Source organism: Castor canadensis, chromosome 4 (assembly GCF_047511655.1).
Source record: "Castor canadensis chromosome 4, mCasCan1.hap1v2, whole genome shotgun sequence".
Lineage (NCBI taxonomy): Eukaryota > Metazoa > Chordata > Mammalia > Rodentia > Castoridae > Castor > Castor canadensis.
Genome location: NC_133389.1, coordinates 184,982,339 through 185,003,706, shown reverse-complemented (window position 1 = coordinate 185,003,706; position 21,368 = coordinate 184,982,339). Strand labels below are relative to the sequence as shown.

General features: G+C 50.0%; 1 protein-coding gene across 21 annotated transcripts in view; it reads right to left on the bottom strand.

Annotated features, from left to right (window-relative positions):
* Window positions 1-18,015, bottom strand: part of Sned1 (sushi, nidogen and EGF like domains 1) — a 75,329-nt gene extending 57,314 nt beyond the window's left edge. For 13 of the 21 annotated variants that reach the window (XR_012447450.1, XR_012447451.1, XR_012447449.1 and 10 more), the window contains exon 1: window positions 17,600-18,013. Coding sequence is in view for 15 of the 21 variants with exons in the window: in XM_074072243.1 (XP_073928344.1) it covers window positions 17,600-17,812 (213 nt within the window). In the remaining 6 variants the exon portion in view is untranslated. Of the gene's footprint in view, window positions 1-17,599 lie in introns of all 21 variants that reach the window. The other 8 variants (XM_074072236.1, XM_074072235.1, XM_074072238.1 and 5 more) reach the window with 3 other exon arrangements.
* Between the last annotated feature and the right edge of the window lie 3,353 nt (window positions 18,016-21,368).

Genomic DNA, 21,368 nt, shown 5'->3' with positions numbered 1-21,368 from the left:
CAGAAATCTGACAGTGTCTTGATGGTAGACTTTCTGGTCTCCATAACTGTGAGAAATAAATTCCTGTTGTTTTCAGAGGTAGCTCTGACCCCAGGGGTGCTGAGCAATGGGGAATGAGTTAATGGTCACAATATGAGGCTCCATACTGTTTTTATTTGCTGCCAGAAAGAAAGTGATCAGGACCAGGAATTTAGAAAAGGTCCCCTGGTGCCAGGCATGGTGGCTCACTCCTGTGATCCCAGCTACTTGGCAGGTGGAGATCAGGAGGATCACGGTTCAAGGCCAGCCCAGGCAAAAAGTTAAGTAACATCCCATCCCATAAGCTGGGAATGGTGATACAGCCCTGTAATCCCAGCTATGCAGGAGGCATAGGTAGGAGGATCACAGTTTAATGCTGGACCTTGGCAAAAACATGAGACCCTACCTGAAAAATAACTAAAGCAAAAATGGGCTGGAGGTGTGGCTCAAGTGACAGAGCACCTGCCTAGCAAGTGCAAAACCTTGAGTTCAAACTCCAGTACCACTAAAAAAAAAAAAAAAGAAAAAAGAAAAGAAAAGAAAAGAAAAGCCACCCAGACTCCCTTGAGGGAGGGCATGCTGTGTAATTCAGCTCAGTGGTAAAAGTGTGGCTGGGATGTAGCTCAGTGATAGAGCATTTAACTAGCATACACAAGGACCCAGGTTCACTCCCCAGCACCGCAAAAAAAAAGAAAAAAAAAAGAGAAAATGGGGAAGGTGGATGAATTCACCTCTCTTCTTAAAGCACCAAGGGCTAGCAAGCAAGTAAGAATGGGCCACAGCCAGACCTGGGGCGAGGAGAGGCCAGGGAGGCCCACCTGGACTCAAACTGCCCATTTCCAAATGCTACTTAGTAGCTTAGGGAGAGGGAAAGGAAAAGAGGGAGGCAGGGATAGAGGGAGTGGGGGAGAGAGAGAGCGAGAGAGAGAGCACAAAGTTCAGCAAGCAAGTTAGGGAGGCTGCTGCACTTTGAGCTTCTTCCCTAAGGGTTCCCCTCAGTTGGAACCAAAAGGAAGCAGCCCCTGCAGGCTTCCCCAGCAGTCCAGGGTGTGTCAGCCCGGGCCTCGGAGTAAAGTGACCAGACTGGCAGCATCCTTGCCTCCCAGACAGAAGAAAGCAGAGCATGCTCTGGAGGAATTATTGCCCTTGTCATTTCTACACACATGATTCCAAATGCTGTACAAAACCCAGGTCATGATGACAATCAGCACACAAGGAAGCTAGATACTACCAACAGGAAAAGGAAGAAATAGGGAAACCACTGAGATCAAACTCAGACCTATGTAATATCAATAGTCAAAGAAATAAGGCTCAAGCTTTAAAATGTCAAGGGAGTAATCAAAACAATTCTGTAAAGTAAGAATAAAACTAGAGAACTCACACTTCCAGATTTCCCTGTTGTAAACTGTTATCAGAACAGTGTGGAGCTAGCATAGAGACATATGGACCAACAGAATAGAAAAGAAGTCAGGGCTATTGCATATATAATCACGTGACTTTCACAAGGATACCAAGACCATTCAAGGGGATGAGGACCATCTTTTCAACAAAAGTGCTGGGAAAACTCAATATCCACATGCAGAAGAATGAAGTTGGATCATTACCTAATATTATATAAGAAAACGGACTCAAAAGACCAAAGGCCCAAACATAACAGCTAAAACTATCAAAATCCAAGGAGAAAATAGGGGAAAGCTTCATGACACTGGATTTGGCTGTGAATGTTTTGGATATGGCACCAAGGTCACTGGCAACAAAAGCAGCAGACAAATTTAACTTCTTTAACACGAAGAGCTTTTGTACATCAAAAGATAACACCAATAAAGCAAAAAGGCAGCCCACAGAACAGGAAAGAATATTTGCAAGTGATGAATCTGATAAAAGACTAATATCCAGAATATGAAGAGAATTCCTCAAACTCAACAGCAAAAAGCAAACAACTCAATTGAAAAATGGGCAAAATTTCAGTAGATATTTTTCAACAAAAGATATGCAAATGGGGGCTGGTGGAGTGGCTCAAGTGGTAGGGCACCTGCCTAGCAAGCATGAGGCCCTGAGTTCAAGTCCCAGGACTACCAAAACAACAACAAAAAAAGAAGATATGCAAATGGCCAATAAACCCAAGAAAAAATGCTCAACATTACTAATCATTAGGGAAATGCAAATCAAAACCACAATGGGATACCACATCCATTCTGTTGGCTACTATTAAAGAAAAAAAAAAAAAAGAAAAACCAGTGCTGGGGAGGGTGTGGAGGAGCTGGTACCCTTGTGTACTGTTGGTGGGAATGTCAAACGGTACAGCCATTGTGGGAGACAGTATGGCGGCTCCTCAGAAAATCAAAAATAGAATTACTGTGTGATTCAACAATTGCACTTCTGGATATATAGCCAAAATAGTTGAAAACAAGGTCTTTGTTTTGAGACAGGGTCTTGTTAAGTAGCCTAGGCTGGCCTGGAACTCACTATGTTGCCAAGGCTGGCCTCATCCTCCTGCCTTAGCCTCCTGAGTGCTGGGATTATAGCTGGGCACCACCATGTCTGGCTTGAAAGCAAGGTCTTGGGGAGATCCATATTTGCACATCATGTTCACAGCAGTATTATTCACAATGGCTAACTGCTGGAAGCAACCCAAGTGTCTACTGATGAGTGAATGATAAACAAAACGTGGCACATACAAAGAAGGGGTATTATTCAGTCTTAAAAGGAAGAAAATCCTAACACATGATGATGTGGACAAACCTTAAAGACATCCTGATAAGTGACACAAGCCAGCCACAGAGAGATAAATACTTCATGATTCCACTTGTGTGCAGTCTTTGGATCATCAAATTCATAGAAAAGTCAGTGTTTTCCAGGGTTTGAGGGGAGAGGGATGTAGGGACTTTTTATCTAGTTGGTTCAGAGTTTCAATTCTGTAAGAGGAAGAGTTCTGAGGATGCATGATGGCAATGGTTGCAAAACAATGTAAGTATACTTTAATGCTCCTGAACTGGAAACTTAGAAATGGTTAAGATGAGCCAGGCATGGTGGCTCATACCTGTAATCCCACTAGGTGGGAAGTATAGGAAGGAGGATCACAGACCAAGGCCAACTCTGGGTGAAAACATAAGACCCTATCTTAAAAAAGAAATAACTAAAGCAAAAAGGGCTGAGGCATGGCTCAAATGATAGAGCAATTGCCTAGCAAGCGCAAGGTCCTGAGTTCAATCCCCAGTACTGCAAAAAAAAAAAAAAAAAAAAAAGTGGCTAAGATGTTACATGGGAGGAAAACAGACTAAGATGAAAAAAATTCAGGAATGGTAATTACAAAAGAAGACACTTGAGCCACACCTCCAGCCCATAAAATTGAGCGTGGCAAAGATGGCATGGGGCTGAGGAGGTGGCCTGGTAGGAGAGACAATGCCCATGTCCCCAAACACCTGTGTACCTTTCTCCTGGGAACAAGCACACAAGACCCCACCTGCTCTTCCCAGGCCATTTTCTAGGGCTGGGTTTACAGACCTTGGCTTTGCGGCATTATCTCCTTGGGGATGAAGAGCAGGCTTGCTATAAAAGAGCCAAGTTCCCCAGCATGGTGTGCACACCCACTATGCTTGTGGCCTCTGCTTTGACCCTATACCTTCCTGAGGTCTTAGAGAGCACAGGACACCACTGCAGCACCTGCTTGAGCCAAGTGCTGTTCTGCCAGCAATGAAGTCCGTTGTCTCTGACCTGGGAGTCTTGTGTTTTCTGCCAGCATTCATGAATTGTGACAGGGTAGCTTAATAACTTGCAAGGAGGGCATGAGGTTGAAACGGTCTTGACATTTTACATAAAATGAAAAATTTTCTAGAGAAATGCAACTTACCCAATGTAAGTAGAAGCAGAAAGTCTAACTTTTTATGCAATCATTGGAAATTGAACCAGTATTCAAAGTTTTCCCACCAAGAAGCTCTCAGTCCACATGGCAGCATGAGTTCTACAAATGTTTGAGAAAGAGCCCAAGTGGTCATAAGCTCTTCTCGGTGTAAGAATCACTTTATGAGGCCATGCCAGTCTGATCAGTAGCATTCACGAGGGCCACCCCTGGACGGTCAGCTGCAGGCTGACCTCATTTTATGTAAAGTTGCTAGGACCTTAAATAAATTATTAGCAGACTAAATCCAGTAATATGTAAGTAGGACAAAAAACTATTGCTCACTATCAAGTTGGGGTTTTGTAGGAATATGAGTTATGCTTTATGTCAGAAAACCAATTAATATAATTCATCATTAAATTAATTTTATTAATTGAAATCACCAATTTAACAGACTGTAGGAGAAAATCTGAATCGTCTTAGTAAGAGTAGAGAAGGCACTTAAAAAAGTCAGCATCCACCTGTGATTAAAATTCTCAAGAGCACCAAGAACTAAAGGAACAGCCGTGATCTGATGAAGGGCGTCTTCAGAACAAGGGAGAGCAAACACTGTGTCATGCAGGAGCAAGGACCCCTGCCTTCTGAGATTAGGAACAAGCTGAGGATTTCACTGGCACTGTTTCTATGAGGCAGTTACTGGACATCTCAGCCCACAGTCAGGCAGGAAACCGAGTCAGACAGCAAAAGGAGTAGAAAGAGAGACTTACAACTGCTGTTAGTTATATATTTATGTAAGTATAGAAATCCAAAATGATCTGCTGATATATAATTTATTTAAATTAATAAGACGTTTTGTTAGTATTTTACATATGAAATTAGGAAATGCAAAAAGCCTGTTGTAATTCTGTGCACCAGTAATAATTTTGTAAAAAAACAGGTCCCTAAGAATAAATCTAACTTCTCTGCAGTCAGTTTTCACGTCTTACTGGAAATGCTGAAGATGTCCTGAGTAAAAGTTGAAATGCATGGTTGGACTGTGCCCAACATGGCAAAGACAGCAGTTTCAGCACAGTGAAAACCCCATCAGGTATATGTCTGTGTAACTTGATAAAGCCAACTTTAAATTTCACACAAAAATGTCAAGCCAAGCCTAACCAAGACCATCATGAGAAAACAAGGATGCACCCTGACAGACATCTAGACTTTGTGAGGCCTCGGTCCCTGGAAGTCCTGGTGCAGGGACAGAAGAGCAGAAGAGCAAGCCCAAGAAGAACCTAGATGAATGTGGACCCTGGCTTGTGACAGCAGTGGCACTGTGTGACAGTGGGCAGGGTTGCCTTTTCAACAGATGCCTACAGGGCTCTGACCTCGTGCCCTGCATGAAACCAACTCCAGGCGTGTTAGAGACCAAAATGCGGATAGCAAGGGACATGGCTGTACCCCTGCTATAGAAATGACATGCCCCAACTCTGGGCAGCATTGATGGAGGCACGAAAGTCTCCATCTATCAAGTGAAGACAGGCTCGTTTTACTACAGGCCAAATTCTTGGGACCAGACGTGGTTTGGATTTTGGACTCTTTCAGATTTTGAAAGATTTGCATACATGAGCTATCTTGAGGATGGGACCTAAGTCTAAACACAAAATTCGTTTGTTTCATGTCCACCTTATACACCAAGAGTGAAGGCAAATTTATATTACTTTTAATGATTTTGTGCATGAAAGTTTGTGTGCATCAAACTGTGGGGGTTTTTTTGGGGAGGGGTAGTACTGAGGTTTTGAACTCAGAGCCTTGTATTTGTTAGACAAGGGCTCTACCAGTTGAGGCATGTCCCACCACTTTTCACTTTAGTTATTTTTCTAATAGGGTCTTGCATTTATGCCTGGGCTGCCTGGACTGTGATCCTTCTAATTATGCTGCCAAGTAGCTATGATGACAGGTGTGTGCCACCAGACACAGCTTTTATTGATTGAGATAGGGTCTCACAAACTCTTTTTAGTTTGGGCTGGACTGGCCTCAGACCACAGTCCTCCTGGTCTCGGCCCCCTGAGCAGATGAGATTATAGGTGTGAGCCACCTTGCCCAACTTGAATTGGGCATTTTGTCAGCACCCAAAATATTTCAGACTTTAGAGCATTGCTAATTTTAGATTTTCATATTAGGGATGCTCACCTGTAGAGTTAAATCGAAGAACTATTCACCCAGTGAATCAAAGAGACTGAAACAGTGTGCAGAATGAAAAGAAGTTCTTGTGACACTTACAACCTGGTTTTAGAAAGAACTCCCCACAACCAAGAAAATAACTCACAAGAAAAGAGGGAAAAACCTGGAAGGTCACCTTACAAAGGAAGAAATCCACAGGACCCGCTCAGCCTCATTAATCAAAAAGAAAACGAAATACAGTGACATCCCAAGAAGCAGCTGCCACACTGGTTAACGTGCGGGCTGGGGATGGCTGCTGTGTCTGACGAAGCTGACAACGGGCACAAGTCATGACAGATGCCCACTACTGGGTGAGACCACAGAAGTGCACTTGTGTGTGCTGGGGCACACCATCGTGAGTTTGCATAAACACATCGAGTGATCTACAACCAGGAGGAGCCCATGTCAAAAGAACCACCATATGACCCAGCGATCCCACAGGAAATGGAGTCAGAATCTCGTAGAGGTATTGTAATTCCATGTCCACTGCAGCACTTCTCACCAGTCAAATAAGAGATCAACCTAAGTGTCCGTGCAGACGCACAGGTAAGCAAAATTCAATGCATGAGAACACCCAATGGACTGACTCAGCCATAAAAAGAAGGAAATCCTGCCATTTGCAACCTGGGTGAGCCTGGAGGACATCACACTAAGTGACATGAGCCAGATATGGAAAGACAAACACAGCATGATTTCACTCATGTGTAAAAACGTTAACCTTACTGAAGCCGGGAGTAGAGGTGAGGTTCCCATGGATGGGGAGTGGGATGGGACAAGGGGAAAAGCAGTCAAAGGGCACAGACTTTTAGGTCGACAGGAGCAGGTTCTGGGGTCTAATCTGCAGTGTGTTAACTGCCACGAGTGGTAACCATGCCACTGAAGGATGTGTTAATGAACTTGATATGGTTATCATTTCACAATGTATGCAAATATCATTGTACCACTTGAACAGATACAATTTTTACTTGTCAACCATATTTTAGTAAAGCTGGAAAAATTAATTTAAAATTACAAAATTAAGAGCAGTCCCAAATGTCTAACACTGTAAAACAAACAACTTATAGTCTATTCTGATGATCACATCACGCTGATAATAACAAACGATGTCACAGGCACAGGGATGACCCACCCTAGACACTGTTTGGAGAGAAGGAAGGTGGCACTTCTGTGTAGATGAGGCAGAGGGCCCCTGTCAGGGATGCTTGGCTGGAGTTGAGACGGATGTGGGCTGGGCAGGAAGGGCAGGTGGGGGTTGCAGCTCTGGGCCTCCACTGGGGATGGGCACGAGTTCACATTACAGTTGTTGCTTGTTCTCTGCACATTTACATCAAGAATCCTTTAGCATCAGAAGTCACGGATGGGAAAGGTGCCTCTCAATGGGAGGGGAGCCAAGCTGGGGCAGCAGCCTCTGTAGCAAGGATTCCCAGGGCTGGGCTGGAGCTGCAGGCCTCCATGGACCACCTGGGAGGCAGGGCCTCTGCACTGCCTCACGCCGCAGACGGCCACATTCTTCCTTCCTTAGCAGCCTGCAGTCTGTCGTTTCCCCAGGTTTTGCTTCACTCAGGTGCGCATGGTGCACGCAGACGAGAACTGTCCCAACCCAGCCTCTGCTGCCCTCCCTCTGGTAGAGTGGGGTGGGATAGGAGTGGGCCCAGAGCCTGGGGGTCTAGGAAGGAGGCAGAACAAGATGGTCCTGTTCTTCTGCCAGGACAAGGCAGTGCCAGAACCTCAGTGGAGCAGGCAGTGGGGCCCAGGCATCGGACTTGCAGGCACTGGCAGGCACTCTCACCTGGGCAGGCGTTTCCTGGACTTCCTTTCTCCAGATGAAACAACCTTTGGGGGGGGGTTGGGCAGAGGGCTGGGGAGCAATGTGGCAGTCCCTGTCCACCCAGCACTGTGGTGCTCCTTCAGGGCCAGGCAAATGCTACTTCCTGAGAAATGCCAACTTTATTATGGTTTTACTGTACTTGCAACAGCACGCTGTAAAAACATGCAGTACAGACATGAAAAACAAGGAGGAAGGGTTAGACTCTCTCCCTGCTGGATGCCCCTTTGAGCAGTAGGGGTGGACGTCAGGCCTTCCTAGGTCCCTAGTCCTGACTACAGAGGTCAGGCCCAGACACTGGCATCCCAAAAACCTCATCATAAACCTAGCTGTTTGCCAGGATCTAGAGCATGAGGCCAGTGCCTAGCCCAGCCCTCTCTGGACACTTGCAGAAATTCCAGCTCCCCAGGAGACTTGCCGCCCAAGGCAGGCAAGGAGGACAGTGCTCTTGCAGATCTGCATGTAAGGCCTTGGCTCAGCGCCTTGCAGCCCTCCCCAGCCCGTCCCTGAATCCAGATGTCCAGGGCCTCCCTGTGGCCACCTTCAGTCTGCTTTGGGGCCTGTGGCTCTTGGGCCAGTTCTGGCATTGCTCTCCTCCCTCCTGGCTGAGCACCTGCTGCTGAGAAAAGCAAGGCTGCTGCCTGGATATCACAATCCAGGGTGGGTGATCTGAGTCCTGGGGGGGCCTCAGAGGCTGGTTGCCTGGTGCACTCTGCAGTGGACAGTGCAGAGCAAGGCTGCAGGGTGTAGACAGTCCCTGTTCCCAGGCTGCAGGCATGGCCAGCTGGCTTCCCCAGGGCCTCACCATGGAAGGATGTCTGGCCCCCTCTGAGTAGACTGAGATTCTTGAGGGGTGGGGATTTCTGGTCAGTTGCCTGTGTTCCCTTGGGAGGCCCCGAGGCCACAAGTAACAGGAAGCTGCAGAGAGCTTGTGAACATCAACACAGAGTTGCTGGCGAGAGGTGGATGGGGTGGGGCTGCTCAGCACCTTAGCTCTCTTCAGCTGGCATGGGAGGAAGCAGAGAGGCCACGCTGCTGGCATTTCCGACTTGGATGAAGCCAGGAATGCACTGAAATGGCCAGAAGAACCCCTGGGAAGCAAAGTGTGTGCTGTGACCTGTGTCTGGTTCTGTTGGGAACAGAAGTCTGAGGAAAGGCTACTCTCAGTAGAGCAGATGGGCCTGTAAGGGACAGGGACCCCACATGACCTGAGAGGGCCCCAGGAGCTGGTGAAGCAGCCCCAGCTCTGCAAACATGGGATCAGAGAGGGTGTCGTCTCAGTAACCCTGCTTTGACTTCTCTGCCAAAAGCAAACAATAAAGCCCCTGAGGCATTTTATAAACTTGTTTTTGAAAAATGTAGGCATGTCTTTTATTTCCTGGCAGCTTTCTGGGTAGTGAGGATTCCTCCCACAGGCACAGAGGAGGCAGTGGGTAGGCAGGCAAACTGAGTGAGCCTGTTTCAAGCCCAGCCCTGGAAGGAGGGGACTGACCCTGGCTGAGCACCTGGGGTGCAGGGCCAGGCCTCAAGGAGCCACGCAAAAGAGTCACAGAAGGAAGAGTCCAGGGGCCCTGCTAGAGGAGGAAGCTGCACCAAGTACGGCCAGGTGACTCCTGGGGAGGGGACCTTTACTCTGTATTCTGCCCAGATGAGGACCAGGCCTCTCTCCCCAAGGCTGCATCCTCTCTCCTCCATCCACAGTCCAGAGCTTTCCTATGACCCTCTCTGGTCTCCTGTAGGACTCTGCCTTTGGTCCTGAACCTAGGACTGGGTGGGATGATTCTGGTGTCCGCTCCCCAATAGGGGCTGCCTCTCAGGGGTATCTAATCACCTGTTGTGGCCCCCAAGCCATGCTCGTTCTCACATCCTATACCCCAGCTGTCCTCCAGCATTCTGGTACAGATGTAGCCCTTGTCTTACCTCCTGCACATCTGGTCAAGTACCCCTCCAGTCCTATGTTCAGCAGGGCCACAGCCCAGTCCCCACTCTCACATGCCTGGCCCCATCTTTCCAATCCCTCCTCTGTGTCCATCACTGACCTGAACCCTGCCTCCTGGCTTTTCTTGAGACCTTGCACACTCAGCTCGGCCCACATTTCAGATGGAAGGGCCTCTTTGTGGCCATAGCCACCTCTATAGCCACTGCTATGGAACCCTGGTAGTTGCCACAGGCAGAGGCAGAATCTCCAGGCCGAGCCTGGTATGTTCTTTCCCAACTTCCAACACATACCTGAGACCTTCATCCTGCCAACTGGATTCCTGGGGACAGTGGTCACTCCTCTGGGACCCCATCCCAGGCCCTCCCCCAGTGGGCCTCCAGGGCTTCTGTGCCTCCTCCAACCCCTATCCCCTTCCCCACTCCCTCACCACCCTGCTGTCCAAGGCAGGTGGCAGAATATGTTTGCTTAAGGTTATGTTCAGGGGCCCCAGGGGCTCCACCTGACCCTCGACAAGCTAAGAGGACATGCAGACTGGCTGCCTCCAGTGTGGAGGTGTACAGTCAGGGGTCCATGCCAGATGCCCCATTCCCACTCTTTGTATCCCAGATTGGCCCAAAGAGCCCAGAGGAGACCAAAACATGTGCTGGGTCCCAGATGCCAGGGAAAAGGCAGTGGTTACATACAGTAGGTGTTTAATAACTGGGACTTGGTCTCTGAGCCCTGTTTCGTAAAAAACTGGTTTATGGGTGTGAGGCTCTGAGCCTGGGTACCCACAGGGGAAAAATGGGAGCAGACCTAGTGGGGCCACCCACCCGCTGTGCAGAAGGCAGCAGCAGTATCCATGGGCCAGGTTCTTTTAGCTCATTCTACAAGAAATACTGTGGCCCTGATCCCGTAGGAACAGCTGTCCTGCTCGGGCCAACCCTTCATCAAGAATGGGAGGCAGCTTGAGACAGGTATGGGGGCATAGCTAACAGGGTTTGTGGTTGCTCATGAGCAGGGGGACAGGTAAATGGGAGCGAGCCCTTACGAGGAACAGTGACCCTCAGGTGGGGCCCATCCCGATCTCAAAACAAGCCATTTGTGCTTGGCACTTCTGCCATACCCCCAGAGGACCCTGGGACACTGCATGGAAACCTGCTCTGCATGTGCCATCTTGGATGCCTGTGGGAGCTGGGGAGTGGTCATTCCTTGCTGAGTGTAGGCTGGGGTGTGTGTGACACCTGCACCCAGAAGAGGTGCAGATTTGAGTGCCTTTCTAGGTGGCAGGGAACAGGAGGGAAATTTCCTGGAAAGCTCCCTGTCTCTGACCCAGTGAAGCCCTCCTGGAGAAATTTACTGCAGGCAGGGAGAGAACGGGAGACCTGAGTCAAGGTGCACGTTCGTGGTCAGCATTGCTAGCTCAGGGAAGACACTGACACCATGCACAAATTGACAGCCAGTAACTGGTTAGGCCAGTCACACTGTGGCCATAGGATGGAGTTTACATTATCACTAAAAAGCCAATTTAAGGCAGGGCAAACACTGAAATATACATTCAAAAGTAGAAATCTGTAGGAGATAGCAACCCCAAGTTCATTTTGTAAAACTAAATGGATTGAAAACAGATCAGGAAGAAATTCACCAAAATGTTCAAGGTGTGTGATTTGAGGGCAATGGAATTACGGGCATGACATCCCAGTGATCAGAAAATGAAGTACGTAGTGAGTGGTTTCTTCTAGGAGCTAGCATTGTCCTGGGGGCAGAACAGACAAAAGCAATTTTAATACTAAAAACAGAAAGTTTTGCTGTTATTCAGAGCCAGGGCTCAGGCAAAGTCGTGGTGTAAATGAATGAAATGGTTAGTGAATAAGCCACTGGCAAGTAGACACGGCAGTTGCACACCTTGAGCTGGCCAAGAGGGTAGTTAGACAAGCTGCTTGCTGCTCCCTGCCTAAGGAGTTCTTGCCTCACACTGTCACCTGCAGCTGAGGAGTGGGGACACTTGAGCCAGGCACATGGCCAGGGTGCTTTGGAGCAGGGCAGACATAGGGGTTCTCACGAGGAGGCTCTCTCTAGGGTCTTTTGGTAGCTTTGTGTTCCAATGTAACATCAAACTTAAAACGTTGCAAGGGCCCGTGTGTTTTATCACTCTCTCCTCCTGCTCAATAAATAGGGATAAAGTTTCTTTAGACTAAGTTGCAGACATGATGACCCTGTACATTTCCTAGGAACAAAGGCATTCTTCAGGACAAGCATGGACAAACTTCCAGCCAGGGAACCTAACACAGGGTGCTAGCAACGCCATTTGTTCCCATCTGCAGTCTAATCATTCTCTACTTACATCCGTGTAAATGGCTGGATTCCTCTTTTATTTAATGAGCTAAAATCTGTCACTGTCATTACTTATTTTAATATTCAAACAATTGCAGAGGTGGCCAGTGGGAGCCCCTCCAGTGGTCTCTGTGTGCTCCTGATATACCTCCATCCTTCCCTGAACTCCTCCTCATTTTAAAACACAAGACATACTTTCTGCCACAACTAGAATCTCCAAAGCACATGGTTCTTCTCAGTGGAGACTGGTGTTTAGCAACCAGAATCTGTACACTGGAAGTGCTTGTTGCTCTGGTATGTTAGCTAGCACCTCCATTTCTCTCAGGGGACAGATCTAGGAAACAGCTACATGCCACTTGCTGGTTTGGACACTTTCTAAGAAAGGCATCCTAAGGTGATTTTGTCTTTGAGCAGACATTACAGGGTACACTTACACAAACAGCAGATGGTTTTACAGAAACTGTTTTTAAGTACAAAGCACATCTAGCATAGTTAAAAGTATAGTACAGGGGGACATAAACCAGCACACAGTGGCTCATTATTGTTATCAAGTGCTGTGTTGTGCTATACTTTTACGGGACCAGCATCTCCACAAATGCACAGGTAACACATAATGCTAAGACATGACATGGCTTTGATGTTCCCAGCTCCATTGTAAACTCAGGGGACCACAGTTGTATTTGTGGCCAATTGCTGATATGACTGCATATGCATATGTATACACACACATATATCTATGTGTAAATCCATCTGCCATATCATATATGCATATACACACATACATACAAGTTTAAAATATGTCCAACTCCAACCTAACACAAAACAGTCAGATGTACATTCAATCTGAGTCTTCACATGAGAGGAACAAAGATCAGTAGAAAACATATTTGAAATGGCCACAGTAAGTCACACCTTAATGATCCCAAAGTGTGTGTATGTGTGTGTATGTGTGTATGTGTGTGTATATGTGTGTGTGTATCACAACAATGCACCTAAGAACCAAATTACTAAAAAGGAAACCTTGAGAGCAGTCAGAGGAAAAAAGTCACTTTTCACATTACACAAAGATGAGAGTGACAATAGGCAACCTAGGCTTTTATATCTTTCAGCAGAAATATCTTTCAATGACAGTGAATAAAGAGATTTTCAGATAAGATAATTAATGTCCAGCAGGCTTGCATTACAAGAAACGGTACAGGGACTCCTTCAAGCAGAAGGAGATGACATAAAATGTGTATATAGGTCTACATTAGGAATGAAGACAAAATAGTAGAAATATGAGCAATTAAAGGACTTTCTAATGGTTAAATCTCTTTACATAACTGACTGTTTGCAACAAAAGTATCAACAGTGTATCACTGGGTTTATAACATATGGAAAGTAACATTATAACAATAGCATGAAGGCCAGAGGGGGAAAGGAGATGTATACTATCCTAAAGTTTTTACACTGTATTTGAAAGAGGATAATATTACTTGAAGGTAGACTATGCACAGTTAAAATGTATTTTAAACCTAGAACAATCACTACTGAATAAGAGAAAGAGGTATGCTACTAAGCCAATAGTACAGTAACATGAAATCATTTAAAAACTTCCCAAAGAAGTAAATCTAAAGAATGACTATAAATAGAAAGCAAGCAGGTTAAAACCCAACCACAGCGGTAATCACACTAAATGTAAATGGTGTAAACACTCCAATTAAAAAGAAGATACTGCCAAACTGGATTAAAAAAAAAAAAAAGACCAATCCCAGATAGTTTTGCATTTACCAGAAATAGAATCAAGGCCACAACCCTCAGGTGCAGTTGAGAATTTCGCTGAAGATTTCACAGGGAACCCGGACAACAAGTCATGTCTGCCCTGCACAGGCTGCAGTTGTATATAATGTACCCACTCTTACACGCACCCCCTCAAGGTCCCTGGCTGTGAGGGGTGCAATTCCTAGTCAAGAAGATAAATGAGTTGCTGAGGTGAGGGCAGAGCCAAGTGAGGTGACTGTGCAGGTGCTAGAAAGTGCTCCAGGGAGGAGGCAGGCCTTCTTTTGGGATCCCACTAAATCTGGGATAGCCCAGTAGAGAGGCAGCTGGACACTAGAGTCCAGAGGTCCCTGAGTTCACTCCAGCATCCTCATCAACTCCAGCCCAATACCACTTTCCTGAGTCCAGTTCCCTCATGCAACTGTGCCTGTGGCACCATGACATATGTTTAACCATCACTGTGACAACAGCCTGGCCAACAGCTCTGGTTATCTGGTAAATCTGCCCTGATCGACAAGGACAACCCACTGGGACCAAGGACTGAGTGCAGACAGATCTCACAGCAGACACTGGGGAGAAATCACTGCCTGGTCTTCGTGGATGGTTAAACTGAGGCTCATGGAAGAAATAACTGGCCAATGGTCACAAGCTGCCTACTGAGTGATGACACCAGACAGAGTAGCTGATGTCTGGGAAAGACAAAGTTAAGACCGTGTTCCCAGGATGGGAAGGGCAGTGCAGGCTGAGCAGATGGTATGGAGTCAAGCTTTGCCTCAGGGCAAAGCTGAGGTATTGGCTTACCAAGAGTTCGAGGTCAAGTTGTGTCAACCTCCCTTTTTGTCTGTTGGTTCTTCAGGGACAGTGCACATCCTGGACCCCCAAGTCCTTCCTATTTCCCACTCAGGGCTCTATATTTCTTGGGTTGGTCCCAAAATTTTCCAAAAGACAAAGAAGGTAGAGGGGATATTACCATGTTTGAGGGCCCAGCACTCGTCACTCGCCTGACATCCCCTTCCCAGCAATGAAGGGGCATGAGCTGAGAGGTGACGTGCTACCCAAGACCACAGTCAGGGTATTTGATGCCAAATAAACCAAGATTTTCCTGTGTGGCTCTCAGGACACCCCCTAGTTGGGACTGCAGCTGGGGGCTTCAGTTCCCGAGAAGAAACATGGATTCTGTCTCACTGCCCACACCTGCCTGAGGGGACCATTCCACCTCCACAGGTCTCACGGGCCACAGCACAGCTTCCATCTTTACCCAGAACTTGTCAGTAAGATTCCCTCTGGGCAGGGTGTTGGGCAGTACTCCATGTCCCCAGTATTATCATCCTTAGCAATAAGATGTGCTCAACAATTTCAGTGCCTGACGACTTGCCAGGTTCAGCAACTATGACACAAGAAAGAAGCAAAAGGATGGGTCCTTTGTACACAGTGCGCCCCACGTGAGGCAGAGCTGTCCCGTTGGGGCCATAGCTGTGTGCTTTCCTGATGAAGACTCAAGAAGCACCTATCTCATGCAGGGCACTTTTCATTTTCACTGTGACATGTAGCCATTGCGGAGGGAGGAGGCTTTCATTCTTTTGTTCACTCATTCATGCAACAAGCCTACTCTTAGCCAACCCATGAGCTGGGAGCAGAGGAGGGCTGCCAACACTGACTATGTGCCTCACTGACTATGTGGAGCTGGATGAGGGCCACAGCAGGGACATCCAGGAAAGGGTTCTCTTGGCCTGGGCGGGTGGAGGGGGGTGGCACCCAGTCAGGCTTCTTGTTCAGGAGTCAGTGCCTCCTTTCTCTCCCTCTGGCCTTGACCCTAGCCTGCCCCTCTTTTGTCTCTCCCTGGCTATAGAACCCCCAGAGCTATTTCAGGCCAGGTGTTCTGGGTGTGGCTCCCTAAAGAATTCCACTTCCTTTCCTACTGAGCAAATGGAAAGATGAAGTGTGTTGCACACACTATGTCCACACTGGCAAGTGTTTTTCAAATAATATCCATGTTTCTGGAAGAAGCTCTTGTGGAGATGCATGTTTTGCTAGCAGCCAGAGGTTCCTTTCTGATGAAACCCTATGTTTTGCTAGCAGATCTTTCCACTTTAGAACCACATCTCCTGTTGTTTTGGCAAGGGTGATTGTTTTTGGTGAGGCTGTTAAGAGGAGCAACCATTTTAATAATATTTTCACCTGTGACTTTTGAGTGGGGAAGTTGAGCCTGGCCCACATGCTTAAAGAACATTTAGACAGAGTTCTGTTAGGATGGTTTCAATGAGGGTTTTCCCATTCCTAAAATGGGCAGGCCTCTTCTGCCCGGCAGACCCTGAACCCTGAGCAGCTCTGTCTGCTCACTTCATACTTCTTGGAGTCCCCCCTGCTGCTCAGTCATGTCCTGCCCCAGAGGTACTTTCAGAGGTGGCATCTACAGAGAAAGGCTGTCACCACTGTCACATCACCAGACACTGCCATCAAGGTGGGACTCCTCCCACCCTGCCTGAGGGCACATGGAACCAGATGCCAGGCTGTGAACTGACCACCATGGCAGATGGTGTGGGTGATGCTGGTGGCTGTAGGGTGCAGGGGTGTTGGAGGTTGTGCTGGTGGTGGAAACACCTGTGGACTCTAGTGGTCAGGAATTAACAACAGTGCCGGACATGGGGCTGGTGATAGAGGTAGTGTTCAAGATGGGGCAAGGATGGTGGCAGAGCTGAAAGAGGCAGTGCTGATGGGGGAGGTGACAGTGCAAGACGTGTTACTCATGGCAGCATTAGTGGCAGAGGTGGTGGAGCTAATGCCAGATTGTAGAGCTGATGATAAGGGTGGTGGGTGATGGTGTTGGATGTGGCAGTGGTTGTGTGAGGAGATGTTGGGGTAACCACAGACCAGGTTAGAGCAGCAGTTTCTAGAATGATTTGGGAGATCCAAGAAATGGTCAGACACCAGTACACAGCCATTGTTGCTTCACCACACATCATCCCCTGGGTGGCCCACAAGTAACTGGCTCAGGGTCACACTCTGGGAATGTGGAGACAGAACTGGTACTCAGGCCTGGTCTTTCAGTCCCAGCTATTCAGTCCCCAGAAGCTCCCTCTGGGAGCTCTATCTGGAGGGTCAAACCTGGGTGGCCAGCCTCCAGAGGCAGGAGGGGAGAGCATAGGAAACAGGGCTCAGAGAGCTCCAGTGGAGAGCCCATCCACACTGCCCCAGCTGCCAGCCCTGTCCAGGTGAGGGTCACAGCCTCCTGGCGCTGGGCCTAGGGTATCTAGGGGCGAGGCTGAAATGGCCCAGGGGCGGGGCTGAGACCTTCGTAAGCCGGGTGCCCCACTCGCAAAACCGAGGCCAGAAGCCATGCACCCACTGCCACATCGCTGTCTTCGAAGGAACCAGGGTAGGGACCAGAATGTCCACTCAGTGCTGGGGGCCAGCAAGGCGCATGCCACCAAAGGCCCGAGCACGACGGGCAGCGAGTGGCAGGGGCGTGCCCCACTCGGCTGGCTGTCGCCAAGGTGCCCGGGCTGCTGCTCGCCCCGCCCTGCCGCGCCTCTCTCCGCGGGCCGCTGTCCGGCCTTGGCCGCCGGAGGGAGTTAGCGCTGTCCTTATTCCACCTCTGGCCGCCGCGGTGCCAAGTTGCTGGCGGCGGCGGCGCGAGTCCCAGCGGCGGGCAGCGGCCGGGGCGCTGCGCCCTCCCCGGAACCCCCGCGAGCTCGGGGTTACTCACGTAGAGTGCGGAGTGCTCGGCACCGAAGAACGGGAAGGGCACCGACAGGGGCTGCAGCCCCGAGCCGCCGTCGTCCTGCTTGGGGGTGACGGCGTCGCCGCGCTCCGCGCCGAACGGGTAAAAGTCGGCGAGGGCCACTGCACCGCGCACTCGGCGCGCCCCGAGTCCCAGGGCCGCGGCCAGCAGCAGCGCCCAGGCAGCGCCGCGCGGCATCGCCGGGGTCTGCGGGGGACGCAGCGGGACGCGCAGCCCCCGCGGGGCTCCGTCAGGTGACCGTGCAGGGTTGAAGCTGCGGCCAGAGTGACCCGGAGGGCCAGGCGGACGGAGTGCGCCTGGAGCCTGCGGACCGCACCGTCGGTGGGCGCCGCACCCCGCGTCCGCTCCGCCGCGCCGCGCTGCGCTGCGCTCGGGCCGCTGCTCTGCGGAGGAAGGCGCCGGGCGGGACCGCGGACGGGCCGGCCCGCCCCTGGGGCCGAGGTTTAAATAGATGGCCCGCGCGGCCACTCGGGCGGGGCGGGGCGGGGCGGGGCCATGCAAATTAGCATCTTAAAGCACCAGGCCCCGCGGGAGGGCTGGGGCACGCCGGCCCGCGCCCCTGTGTTCTTGTAATGGTGCTGGTCAAGCTCCACCAGGAGCCCCAGCCTGGAGACCTCACGTCCCTAGAGCTACCCTGCCCTGGGCATTTGGCGAGGTGAGGGCTTGGCGTCCTCCTCTGCAGATCCCCAACTGCCAGCCTGGGGCCACTTCAGAGGAGGTACCTAGGCCTGCAGAGCAATTCTGGGGCTAACCCGTTTTCCTAAATCCTACGCGAGATGTTGAACCTGGTGGACAGGCGTCCTGGGTGCCTTCTGGAGTCCCTATCTGGCCAGTGGACCCAGTCACAGCCCCAGTGAAGCGTCAGTGGGGACCATCTGGCCTACCAGTGCTTGGATGAACCCACTCCAGTCCTAGCCTAGGGCAGAAGAGTGTAGTCCCTGTGTGGCTCCTTGTGAGGATGAATCCTCGGCCTGGGAGACCTAAGGCGCTAACTAGCTTCTGCCTTGTGTAACCACATCGGGGGACATTTCTCAGGAGGTTTTCTGATGGGTTCAGAGACCCATCACATGGAGAATGCCTGGGCAGACTCCCAAATAGGGCAGACCCTCTGTGAGGGAGACTTGTCATTGCAGCCTGGGGACAAGTGGATAGTTGCTTCTGGGCCTGGCAGGAGGGTACAGGACCCCAAGTGTCACAATGTGAGTTCAGTGCCTATAGCCTGTGACTATCTCAGCCCTTCTTGACTCTTGGACTCTTGCACTACTCACCTTGGACATTGCAAGGTGTCCCCACCTCTATGTCCCCAGGCCCACTGCAGGGCCAGGGCTCCTGGGGCCTCAGTCCCCACCTCCTGTCTTTTCTCACATCCTGACTACAACCCAAGCCTGGGACTCCCAACGACAAGAGTGCACTTTTGAAAGAGGAACAAAAAAGGCCAGGACAGTAACAGCACCTCTGGGTAGTTTTATGTTTGGCTTTGTGCTTTATTTTATAAAACGTGTCCAATGAGCACCTGTGTTTTGCAGTTGGAGGAAAAACATTAAATGCTATTTTTAAGGTACATGGGGAGGATTCTCTGTGTGTCACACTGTGTGTGTGTGTGTGTGTGTGTTGAGGGGGGGGTGTTCTTGGCTCACACAGGTCCTGTGCTTGGCAGCTCAGCCTTCTTCCAGTGGTTCCAACCTTTTAGCCTAGGTGTCAGAGCCAAGAGTGGGATATAAGGAGTTGGACACTATTGGCCATTCCTGCTCCAGTAGGACCCTGAAAGGGGCGCCTGGCACATAGCTTGCCTTGCCTTCCCTTCACCCCCTTCCTCTCTACCCCTTTGATATCAGTAAACCAAGGCTGGGGTGTAGTGAAGAGCTCTGCCCCACAGTTACCTATGGGAGGATCATTCCTGGGGTCACAGTCCTGGCTCTGAGATCCCAGGATAGCAGCACCACTATGGTGTGCTCCTCTCCACATCACTGTAAAGGCCAGGTGGGGGTCCGGATGAAGCCGAATAGGGCAGCCTCAAGGACAGAGCTGCCAGAATGCCTAACCACTATGCTAGGACCCAAGAGGACAGTCTGGCCTTTTTTTTTTTAATGAAAAGCTAGCAGCCTCTACCCTCTTGGCAGTGGGCAGTGCTGGCTGGGAAGCCCTGGTCTCCTTAGTTACTGGTTTTTCCAGGTTGAAGGGCAGGCAGCAGCACCATAACCCTCCCTGCCCCTCAGGACTCCCTGCTGAAGATGAGGCAGGTGGCTTCAGTACTGCCCTCTACCCTCTCCTGCCACATCTCTATCCCATTTTCTCCCCACTCCTGCTCTGTCCTCTAATGCCCGTTCTGGAATGTGTTAGGGTGTACCTGGGACCTCAGGGGCTGGGGCTGCCCCAGGGCCCAACCTATTGCTAGATGCATTGAGTAAAGACTGTTTGCCAGGTGTAGTAGAGTGGTGGGCCTGGACAGGGGTCCTGACCACCACTCAGTGGAATCCCCTGAGTAGCTGTGGGGAATGCCTGAGCCCAGGTCCATCTCAGAGTTGTGCTTGCAAGCAGGGCCAGCAGCAGGCCAGACCATCCAATCTCTACCCAGGAATCTCTCCCCAGGAGCGACTGTGCCCACCTCCACCCTGGCCTTGCTGACCATCCTCGGCCTACCCCTTGTGCAGATTTTTAGCTAGGTCTGGGACACTGGGGGTTAACACAAGACCCCACTGCTGCTGGGCATTACATTTCATTAATAAAAAAAAAAAACAAACCCACAACTCTACAGGCAAAAAAGGAGAGAAAAAAAATTTTTTTTCAGGTGCTAAAAATATTATCAGGAAATACTTTTCAGCAATGTGCTGTTTTAGGTTCCCCTCCGGACTCAAGAGCGCCTTTGTCTCTGCCACAGAAAATCCACATTTATCAAAACCCAAATCGTTTTATCAAGCAGGCTCATGTTCTGCGGCAGGAAACCCGAGCCCCCCACAGGCCCGTGACACTTTAATTTAGGGCCTGAGCATGTGTGCAGTGTAACTGGGGGAGCCCCAGAGCCACCCACAATACACCCAGGACTGGGGGTCCATGAAGGTCAGGTGGGGGCACTTTCCCTTGCTTATGTGTAGGTGGGAGAGGGGGCTGGGGCTAGTTGGTTGCTCCCACAGAGGCAGGAAGTGAGCTGTAGCCCTACATTTTCTCCTTCCCTTTCAGAGGTGGCTGGCAGAGCACAGTTTCCCCTTCACCCCCGGATGGTCCCACCATGTGAGTGCAACTAGAAGCCCCAGCCCCCAGTAAACCTCCATCAATTTCAGGATGAGGCTAGGGAGATCACAGGGCCTGGGGCAGGTAGAGCCCAGTTCCTGTTGGGGGGCTCCCCAGTCCACCTCACGGTACTGCCCTGTGAAGCTGAGCGGGACCTGGGTGCAGCTGGCCCACTGAGGCAGAGAAGGGAGGGAACCTGTCCATCCATCTTGATACCCAGGATGGGGACTCTACCTTTTGATCTAGGGGAAATGACCAGGTGGGACTGTGTATGTACTTCCCAAGATGACCACTGTTGCTTTATTTAGTGAAAATGGAGGGGAACCAGAGTGTTGGTGCAGGTAGGCTCAGGCAGGGCTCTCCCTGCCCTTGCAGAAATGAGAACTCCATTCCTCAGAGTAGTCTCATCCATCTCCCTGCGTGTCCACAGGAAGGGTGGGCAGTGAAGCAGAGATTGACTTGTGGAGGCCTCTGAGGCTACCCAAGGATCCACAGGTGGGGACCC